Source organism: Camellia sinensis, chromosome 11 (assembly GCF_055761805.1).
Source record: "Camellia sinensis isolate YWXY chromosome 11, ASM5576180v1, whole genome shotgun sequence".
Taxonomy (NCBI): domain Eukaryota; kingdom Viridiplantae; phylum Streptophyta; class Magnoliopsida; order Ericales; family Theaceae; genus Camellia; species Camellia sinensis.
The window spans coordinates 8,550,633-8,562,143 of NC_138971.1; the positions used below are offsets into that span (position 1 = coordinate 8,550,633).

Consider the following 11,511-nt stretch of genomic DNA (forward strand, 5'->3'; position numbering starts at 1 on the left):
TCACTATCCACCCTCTAAAAATTCTCTGGTAAGAAAATCATGAATAGAATTTTGACAACCAGGTATATATTCAATTTCAAAATTAAAAAAATACTTAAAATAGATTGTCAACGAGCAAAAATTTGCTTACTAGTAAGATTTTGAACATCTTTTTCTAAAACATATTTAGCAGATTTGCAATCAACACAAAATAAAAAAATTTGATTTAAAAAATCATCTTGAAATTTACTAATAAATAAAACAGTAGATAAAATTTCTTATTTAATAGTACTATAATTCTTTTGTGCTTTATTCCAAATACCAGAATGATAACGAATAATTTGTTCAGACGACTGAGGAGTAATTTTCTGGAGAAGGATGCCACCAAAACCAATATCAGAGGCATCAATTTGAATAATTTTAAATGAATTTTCAGTAGGAATATCAAGACAAGGAAGAGTCTTGACATAATGTTTAACCTGTTTAACAATAGTAGTATGAGTAGAAGATCAAGGAGGATGATTGTCTCTTAACCAATCAAATAGAGGTTAACAAGTTTTATATATATTTATATATTATTTAATATATAAATAATATTAATTATATAATTTAAATAAAGATAAACAAGCGAAACTTATTTGAACTCGAGTTTTGTTTATTTACTAAACAAATCTAATATTCAAACTCAATATTAACTTATTTACTAAACGGGTCGAACCAAACCAAACCCTTAACAAACTGAGCCGAGCCGAACCTGTTTGTGAACGGCTCAATTAATTTGGAGCCTTATTTAACAGGTTCTTATAATTATAAAAAATTTGTGGGACAGTTGTAATTATCCGAAAATATGAGTGCTACTCGTCTTCCCCTCAGTTGGATCACTGGACGCAATTTCCCTTCTCTCACGATAACGCTCTGAACTCTCTCTCTTTCTCTCTCTCTCCAAGATTCTCTTCTCTAAAACTGACAACATGGATACAATGGTCTCGAACCCAACGATTTTGTTGGCACGACCATTTACACCGGTTCGTACTGTGGCCTCCACCATTAACTTGCACAGCACCAGTTTGTTCACACCTTCGCCGGAGAAGCTCGTTCTCCGTTGTCGAAAGCTAGGGTTAGGGTTTCGTTCTTCTTCTTCATTTCGCAGCAAATCGGTGATTACCTGTGGTGTTACGGAGATAAACGAGAGACAATTCTCTGAGGTAGTATTGAATTCTGATCGTCCGGTTCTTGTTGAATTCGTCGCCAATTGGTGCGGTCCTTGCCGTTTGATCTCTCCCGCCATTGAATGGGTTTCACAAGTACGAATACTTCATTCTCTTTATCGTTCTCTTGATTTCAATTTCATTGAGCATGAAAAGTGGATTTGATGAATTAGGAAGATGAGTTGAATTTGAAAAGAGGATTTGGAATTTTAAATTTACTGAATTATAGTTTTAAACTTTGCAACATGAGTTGAATTTGAAAAAGGACTTTGGAATTTTAAATTAACCAAATTGTATTTAGGAAAAAAGTGTGAGCAGTTAACAATTTTATAGGTATTATTGAGAAAAAATGAATGACGAAGTTTCAGAAAATGTTCATACGAAATATGAGATGTACACATTATATAATAGAATATAAGAATAGGTGTATATTTGTGTGTGTTTTTTGTTTTCTTTCTTGTTGGAAAAATAATTCTTGAATGGATGCTTTAATTATTAACAAAGTGGTTTAGTACAAATAAGTCCAAATGAACACAAATTTTTATTTTTATTTTTATTTTTTTCTAATTTTATTCCAAATTTGAGTAAAAAATTTGATTTGATATGAACTATTCCAACCCTTTCATCAAAATCTTTTTAAAATATATCATATTATCCCAAATTTCCTTTCTCATCAAATTTGATTAAAAATATCATCTCCAATGCTTTATCTCTTTAAATTTTCATCTCACTCAAATTTGATGAAGGATTTGATGAATTCTCAATTTGATGAAAAAAATGTTTCTCCCTTGATTCAATACACATTTGATGAAAGGACTGGAGATGGTTTTTGGGCACTTTTTCATCAAATTTAAATTTGATGGAAAGAAAGGTTAAGAATTGGAGTTGCTCTTATAAGCTGAACCAAGTGGAAGCCAAAGATACACCGTAGGCAAAGGTCACAACTTGAAATCTGCCAAGCCTTGAATGTTTTGGACTTCCCCTGGAATGAATTCATTCTTCCCAATATTTACTTTTACCATGACACAACCTCAAAGCAAGTGAAGACACACTGCAAATGACTCAATTGCTCATCCTCTACTTCACAAAAAACATAGTGTCTTCCATAAGATTAGCATGGGATATCTCTTCCACAGTCCCTATCCTGCCCCTAACTTCAAAACCAGTTACTCCTTTGAACAGCCCTACGGACAATGGTGGCTTTAGAATTTTTCTTCAGTCAATAAAGAAGTTACACAAATTCTATAAAGAAAATTATTCACTCTTGTCAACATCTATTTCAATAATTTGACAAAGTTTAAATTTCTTAAAAATCTCAATTAAACAAAGAATTTAGTACATTCATAGTAATGTTTTTACAAAAAAAAAAAAAAAGAAGAAGAAGAAGAAGAAGAAGAAGAAGAAGAAGAAGTAAATACATAGACTTTGACATTGCCTTTCATATTTTAAAATCATTGTATAATCGACTCATTACCAATGCTATCAAATATCTCATTTTCAATGTATGTGACTAAAAAAATCAATAATCAACTGATCTCCCATTTGATTGTTTTGAATTTCATCACTGGAAATGTCTTTTCCATTGAAGTCCCTATTGGTAAAAGCAATAAGATATATTCTTTGCACCCAATCACCTCTATCCCATTGTTCCAAACACTATCTCTACTGGACGATCGATCTCTCCAGCACCGACTATATGGTGGGAAGGAGTTTGGATACATGACCACAAGGGAAACTGGGATATAGAGGATCTGTACCAAGTAGAATGAAACTTTCGAAATTTCGTTTTGATTGTTTGCAATTGGTTCAAATTTTGTAAATCAGCTGGGTCAACTTTACCAAAAAATATAAATAAAAAATTCTTTTTAATAGTCTTTCAAAGTCTAGTGGAACACCACACCCATCTATCTAGTGCTGCCCTTGACTTTGGATCAACCTACTCAATGCTTTCATGACCGAGATGAACAAATAAAGGGATAAATGGGCTACTTGTCTTAGCCCCCTAGAACTGGAGAAGAAACTTGAAGGAGAGCCTTTTACCGTAATGGAAAATTTAATTGTATGGATTTATCCAACGCCTCTATTTTTGGCCAAAACCTATTATGCCCATAACATAAATGAGGAGATCCCAACAAGTATGATCGTAGGCTTTCTTAGTCCATTTCGCAAATAACACCAAGAGCCCCTTTGCTTCAACCTGCTATCCTCAACTTCATTAGCTACCATAACTGCATCAAGGATCTGCTACCCCCAACAAAGGCATTTTGAGTCTTGGAAATAATATTGCCCACCATCCTTTTCAATCACAAGGCAAGCACCTAGCTAGGAGTTTATGAAACACCCCACCAAGCTAATGAGCTTGAAGTCCTTCAACACATAGCGTCTCCTTTCTTTGGAAAAAGAGCGACGAAAGTGACATTTAGACTTATTTCAAATGAATTAGTCTCGTGGAAGGGATTGAATAAACCCATAATATTCATTCGAATGGAATTCTGGGAGGCTAACAAGAAAGCTATGTTAAAGACATTTGGGCTTGGAGCTCTATTCCTCTCATTGCACGCTTTCAACTGAGGGTGTGTGCGCGTTGGTTTGTGTCAATTTTGGAGGAAAATGATCAACCGAACTACCATTGGTAGATAGAGAATTTTTTAATCCACCGTTAACCCACCCATCCTCCAAACCAGCAGGTTGGTTGAATACTTTTGTAGTTTCAAACAAGTGATTTGGGCGAGTTGGACAAGTTAGAAATACAAAATGAGAAATAACATAAGTGAACATACACCCTAATTTTTTAATTATTTTATTATTTTATTTATTATTAATTTTTTTTTTAATAGTTGCAACAAAAAAATTTATTATTTATTCCAAATCCCAACACAAAACCCACAAATTAAGTGAATGCATGTTATCATACAAAATCCTATTTCGCAAATTAATGTACAAAACAAACAAACTAAGCAAAAATATGGGATGAAAATGAGGGGTGGATGTCATCTGATTAATGGTATTAGGGTTAGGGAGAGATTGTGCATGGGGAAGTGCAAGACAATTTTGCATATACATATCGATCGGTTGGATCAGTTTGTAAATGGATATAATCTAACCTGTCCAACCCAACTCGATCACCTTCTCAAATTGCACGGGTTGGTTTGGGATGGTGAGGGTTGGTAGTGTTTTTGCACACTACCTTTAATGGTTCCTAAACATCCTCTTCCGTAAATTTGACTTCCAAATTATTTCAATCACCTTCGGAAATGATATCAAAGCCTATATCATCAAGATAAGGTCTTCTGGGACTATTCATTGGGTGCTACACACAACCATTGTGGGAGACCTCATTTTTTCTCTGTCTTATACAAAATAATAAACAGATACGTTCACACCAATGGTCTCAACACACCAAAAGGGTCTAGGTTTTTGGTGTCACTTAGGTGGTAGACACAATTGATTACGGTCACATCATTTTTTAGGAAATAATGCGCATAGAAGCATCCACTTCAAGGGACAAACAAGTCTAAACCCACACACAAGCACACTAAGGCCCCGTTTGTTTCCAGAGATGGAATGGAGGGGATTGATAGTGAGGGGATTAATAGTGAGGGGATTGTTAGTGAGGGTCGTTTGTTTTCAAAGATAGAATGGAGAGGATTGATAGTGAGGGGATTAATAATGAGGGGATTGTTAGTGAGGGGATTGATAGTGAGGGGATTAGTAGTGAGGAGATTGATAGTGAGGGGATTAGTAGTGATGAATTGTTAAATTATTTTTATATAAAATAATAAAACAAATAAAAAAATATAAAAAATTAAAAATTATATTTTTAAAAAAATTTCCAATATATAAAAAATAAAAAAAATAAAAAAATTTCTAATCTCCTCACTATTTTTCTAATACCATCTCTACCTCCTCACTATGAATCCCCTCCCCAATGGTATTAGTAATACCAAGGTATTAGTAGTACCCTCCCTATCTCTCAAAACAAACAAGGTATTAGTTAGTCCCAAGGTATTAGTTAGTCCCAAGGTATTAATAGTCCCAAGCCTATCTCTCAAAACAAACACCCCATATACTAATCCCAAGGTACTAGTAATCCTAATCCTCTTGCTATAACCCAAAACAAACAGGGCCTAAAAGGGTCTAACTTTTGTAGTAGTCATAAAAACTCATGAGTCTCACATAGGTGGTACATACAATTGATTGGAAATTATAGGAAATTATACACACACATTCACACAAAGGGCAAGTCCAGTATGGGGTTGAAACCTTTATTTACATTGTGCCGCTACCTTTTATTTCAAATTTTATAGAACTGTGGGAATCCTATACTTTAGGAGTTCCATTTCCAAAAAATATTTCTATAGACCTTGAAGCTTGGTAAAGAGAAGCGTGCAAGATGTTTAAGGGAGGACAACAAAGCTGTGTTGTCGTGGAGTTACAAGCTATGGAGTAGTGGAGTTATGGAGTCATAATGTTAGATAATAGCAGAATCATGTGGTTTATATGTGCTTCTTACCTTTTGTGAATAAGTCGGGTAGTGTTGTGTCACTAAGTTAAGATGATGTGTTGTCTCCAAGAATGGTCTCATTTTGAAAGTATGGTCTTATATTTGAAGGACCAAATGAATGATGAGACACCTTTTCTTCTAGTTACAGATTCAAGTTCAATATGAAGATTTTAACTAAATCTTCTTTTTGAATTTGAAACCACCATCTTAAATCCATTGGTGACTTATTATTGCATTTGCAAGGCTTTTAATGTGATAGAAAAATTTATAAGCCGGATTGGAGCTATGCTAGGTGTGTCCTTAAGTCAGGTCAAGTGACCCGACTGAATTTTAAGAGATAGGGTATGCAGTTTAATACTTTCCAACTTTTTTGATTTTTAGAATTGATCCCACTAAAGGTTTGGAAAATAAACAAATGGGATCAAATTGTTTATATAAAAAAGTGGCATGACTGTCTCAAAAAATGAAAAATTAAATATAAGGTAAAATTAAAAACATCATCACTTTTCTTGACGTAAATTTTACTTGATCTAAATTCTGTGCATCTGTGTGATTGTGTTCGAGAGTGAGAGACAGAGATGAAAAGGATTTAAAAAAAGTAGTTTTCATCCATGTGATTTTTTTTGAAATTAATATAAATGTAATTACATTAAACACTATTTTTAAGTGAGCTACAAATTAATCAAACTAAGAATGAAAAAAACGTGTACCATCTGTGCAAAAGAATTTTTTGGTTCTGAAGTGTGATATCAGACATTTGACATAGTTATATGTTCAAACCATAAGTGAACTACACAGAGCAGTGTTAGATTGGTCACCAACACTTATAGAATAATAAGTTAAGTTCTAATTTATGCTGCAAAGGGAGAAAACATGTTTGCTGTAAGCCTGTAACTAATGGTCAGTTGCAAATACAATTGCTCCCTAGCGACTGATAGACAGGGTTCTAGCCCCAAGTTTAAATGGATGAAAGACATTATAGATATATATGTAATTGAATGTCTCATCACATATAGACACAAAATGTGCATATAGTAATACAATATTTGTAAACTATGAGTGTAGCTAGGCATCCATGCATAGAGGCTTATATAGGTACTATATATATTCAGGCATATGAACATGTATAGGTGTAGATTAGCGCATATAGGGACAACTATAGGTACAATTATATGCAAATGTACTTTAGATGTATAGGTGTGCACATACATGCTATGCAAACCTAAAAGCTTTTACACAGTTACACGCATTTGTGTACTTGCCTATATATGTTACATGTGATTGTTGTGGTAGGTGGAGAGTAACTACAGTCAAATAAACCAAAATTTATTTTTGTTTTTAAAAAACAAAGACATTATGTATTTTCATAAGAAAAGCATTATTTTTTTTTCCTTCTTGCTTCCATAGAAGTAGTTTTTAGGCATGAAGCAAACATATATGTCCTTGGTTGGTGCTCTATTTTTTCCCTTTTCTCATGCTTCTATTGTTGTAATTGTTGTAAAATTTAAGAAATAAGGAAATAGATATTCTAGAAAACTGCATCTGGAAAGAACCTTGGTTTTCATTGCACAGTGAATTTTCCAAATCTATTTAAGCACGCATTTCTGCTTTCCAGGAAAGAGGTTGTTTAAACTTACGAGAAAGATTCCTATGGAGCTTAGGTGGAGATCTAACCATTAGAGCCACGCCGCCTCACAACTCCAAGTTAGGAGTAGGAATAAAAATATTTATGTTTTTCTTCTGAAGTTTTAAAAGGCGTTACTGAAGCCTGCCTCAAGGCGAGGCGAAGGCAAAACAGATCTAGGCTTTGGTTTTTAGATGACACTCCCTAAATGTGTGTGAATCAGAGTTTGAGGTGTGCGCCTTGTATGCCTTTTGCACATAAGCATGTGGGGAATACGTGTATGGAGAGATTGTGTTGAACTGTTGTTAAACTTAATCTAATACATGGTTTAAAACATAAAAAAAGAATCTCTTTTGTAACTATATTCCATAGGAAAAATCAATGATCAACCAAACAAAAAGTAATAATAATAAAGCTAAGACTTAAGTGAAAAGCTCAACAACTGAAGTTAAGAATGTCGATTTTATCACTCTACAGTGAAATCTTCGACACCTTGAGGAGAAACATTTTTACATCTTTATATTTAATTTTCAATATTTTCACTATTTTTAAATATTTTATTTATTTACTAAACATAAAAATTCAGGATTCACAATGATTATGCCTCATAGCCTTGATGCTCATGCCTCGCCTTGCTAGGGTAAAACACCTTGAGTTATGCATTTGCCTTTAAAAACTTTGGTTTTTTCCTTTCCTACTTGTTCCCCCACTAAATCAACAAATTTTCATTTACTTCAATTTTTGTTCTGGTTAATTTGATCTTGAAAATCTAGTGCCCAATTTAAACTGCTAATTTTGTCACTAGAAATTATCTCATAGATGGATCATACAAACCAATCTCTCTAACATAAACACATATTTGGTGAAGTCCATCTAATACCTTGAAAAAGATCTTGGGCTTTTAATCCCAGCCTTGTGGCACGGATTTGGATCACAGAATCAGCCTCTTCAAAAAATAAAAAATAAAAAATAAAAATAGGGGTAAGGCTGCCTACCTAATTCCTCTTCCATACTTGGCTGTTAGCGGGAGCCTTGTGCTATTGTATGACCTTTTTTTGTTTTCTTTCTCAGTTCTCAGTTAAGAACTGTTCAAGCAAGCTCCCTATACAAGCTAAATTTATATCATTGACATTCACAGTACCTAGCCCAACGTTATCCTTTTACTGCAAATTTCATTCCACACGATAACAGGCAAACACTTTCTGGGCAAGTTTCATTTTGTTTTGTTTTGTTTTTCCAAGAAATATCCGAGAATTATTAATGCTTGAATCAAGGTTCTGAAAAGCGGTTGCGGTTGCCGTAACGGTGGTGGTGGTGCGGTTGTGGGGTGTAAAGGCCATAGCATAACGGTTGCAGTAACCGAAATCGTGATTTTTTTTATTTTTCGCACAATTTGAAAAAAACTTACCGATACGCACATTTTTTTTCCATGATCATATTTATTGGATTTTAAAATAAATATTGATCAATTTTTGTAAATTTTTAAGCTTGATCCAATATATTTCATATTTTTAAATCACTATAAACTGAGTTTTTTACATTTTATTTTAATAATTAATGACTTTATATTATACAAAAAATCAATCACTAACTATTATATATAAGATAAACAATGAAAAAAGTAAGAGAATAAATAAAAGCCTATATATATATATATATATATTAATCAAGCCAAATAAATAATTACCATACTTATTATTATTATTTTCAAACAATATATAGATAGACACACACAAACAAAATGGTTAAGTGATAGCAGTTGAATAGAATAGCATAAGTCTTATAACTTCAACAAATCAATAACATGTTCTTCATCTTCCCTCTTCTCTCTCTCTATTCTTGTTCCTCCATCTTCCCTCTTCTCTTTCTATCTCTGTTCCCCCATTTTCAACTTTTTTTTTTTTGTTGTGTTTTTTCAAAAGAAGCAATTCGGAACAGTTATATAACGGTGCGTAACACGCCGTTACGGTACCGTTTCGACCGCTATAGTAGCTGCTACGGCCGACACAATCTCAATCACACTGCAAAAGCGGCCGTAATGGGTGGCGGTAACTACCACAACCGTTACGTAACAGTTGCGGCCGCTTTTTAAAACCTTGGCTTGAATTGAATGATCTGCTAATGTCCAATTTCTCAGTCAACCAAACCAAATCAGAGAAAAAAAATTTATGTTGTTTTTAAGCTTTACCGAGCATAACTTCTGTATGGGTGTACGTCAGAGAACAGTGCGTCTAAACTTCTGGGAAGATGGGGACCAGATTGCTGGTGGTTTTTAATTAGTGACTTTCTAATTTTTTTAAGGGCAAGACTGTGCCTGCCAGTATTTGTTACTCCCATGTTCCCACTGCTAGGATAATTCAATCTCTTCTGAGCATTCTGATTCTCTACTTTCCTAGCAAATAATCTATTATATTTGCCCCGTTTCTTGGATCTATAGATTCTATATGATTCCACCACCCATTTGTTGAGTAGCAGATATGGAAAGATTTTGACTTTCAGAACCCAAATCGTGATCAAATATGGCCTAACAAGCATGTCTTCTGTTGAAGATGCTGACATGATAAATTATTTTTAACAATGGATGTCCTAGAAATCTCTATTTACAGTACATTTTTATTTTTTTTTCTATAAATTGATTTTGTTTCTCTAATTGATGTTTCTTTGTGAATAATTAGGAATACAAAGAAAAGTTAATGGTTGTAAAAATTGACCATGACTCAAATCCACGATTGATCGAGGAATTCAAGGTTTATGGTTTGCCGACTTTGATTTTCTTCAAAAATGGTCACGAGGTCCCAGAAAGTAGGAGGGAGGGTGCAATCACGAAGGCAAAGCTTAAAGAATATGTTGATGCTCTGCTGGAGTCAGTATCTCTTACTTAACATCTCTACTATTTCTTACCAATCATGGTCCATTGATATTTGAGATACTTGACTAGGCCAGATAAAAATGTAAATTTGGAAATTCTTCATTCAATATATGTAATTCTGTAATTCCATTCGGTTTGTATATTTGAGCTGTTCTATATGTGCATTGTTGGATAGTTTGACGTTAATTAATATGTATTACAATTACACTTGCAATATTTGCTTGCCCTGTTGGTTATTTAATATAGTTGGTGAAACATTCTGTTTGATACTGGACAGTGGCGTAGAATATATCTTGTTGTGTTCTCTAGATATGTTCTCACTGCATCGAGCATTGGTAGATTGAATTGGATTGCTTTGCATATTGCTATTATTTGGCTATATAATGTGTATAAGTTTTTAAATTTTTTTGGGATGTGCTATAATTTTGTTCCGAGAGTTTCCAAAATCTAAAGCAAAAGTCAATTGATGCAGGATAGCGTCTTGAGGACTTTAAAGCTAAAGTTTTGTGGGTTTTGTATTGTTGTGAGGACTTTAAAGCTGAATTTTTGTGGGTTTTGTATTGTGGTTTAAAGCTGAAAAATAATGGAAAATTTTGGGCTTCTACTATTGTATGAGAGTATTAGGTAGTATTTGATTCACTAGAACGAAATGGAATGGAATGATGATTTCATCAAAATGTTCATTCCACTGTTTGGTTAACTAATAAATTAGTGACAAAATGAATTACAAATAGAATTATTATTTACCATTTGGAGGGAATGGTCATTTTATATGAGAGTCTAATGAATGATCATTTCTATTCCATTCTCATTCATTATAGTGAACCAAACCTTTGGTTAGGGTTAGGTTTGACGTTGTAGGAAGGATGGGGTTGTTCTGGCTATTGTGAATACTATTCACGAAAAGTGTCTTTCTGATTTTAAGTGCAGAAATTCAAGGAAGAAAGAAGGAGAAAAAGAAATTCAAGGAAGAAGGGAGAAAAAATAGTTCTAGAAATCACTCGTAGTAGGGTCTTAGGCATGATAGTGTTTGATTGCATCACACAATTCATTAAAGAAAGTTTTAATTTGTAAAAAAATTTTAAAATATCAACTTTATTAAATTAGAAACATCACATGATTTTATATAGACTTTTAATACTATTTTCTGGAGAGGACTAGGATCTAAAAGAGGAGGAACCTTGTTTGATTCCAATTTTCAGAAATCAATTTTTTGAAAATTGAATATTTATTTTTCGTATTTTTTTGTTTTTAGTGAATTTGTTTTTAATATTTTAAGTAAATTTTTTACTTCTTAGATGCACCTAATCTAAATGTACTTAAAAAG

At 33.2% G+C, this 11,511-nt stretch overlaps 1 protein-coding gene across 1 annotated transcript; it reads left to right on the forward strand.

Moving 5' to 3' along the window:
• Window positions 1–799: 799 nt before the first annotated feature.
• Window positions 800–10,400, forward strand: LOC145801838 (thioredoxin X, chloroplastic-like). Its single transcript, XM_082893536.1, has 2 exons — window positions 800–1,283; window positions 9,991–10,400. The coding sequence occupies exons 1-2, from the start codon at window positions 951–953 to the stop codon at window positions 10,195–10,197; spliced, it is 540 nt and encodes a 179-aa protein (XP_082749662.1). The 5' UTR covers window positions 800–950; the 3' UTR covers window positions 10,198–10,400.
• Window positions 10,401–11,511: the final 1,111 nt, after the last annotated feature.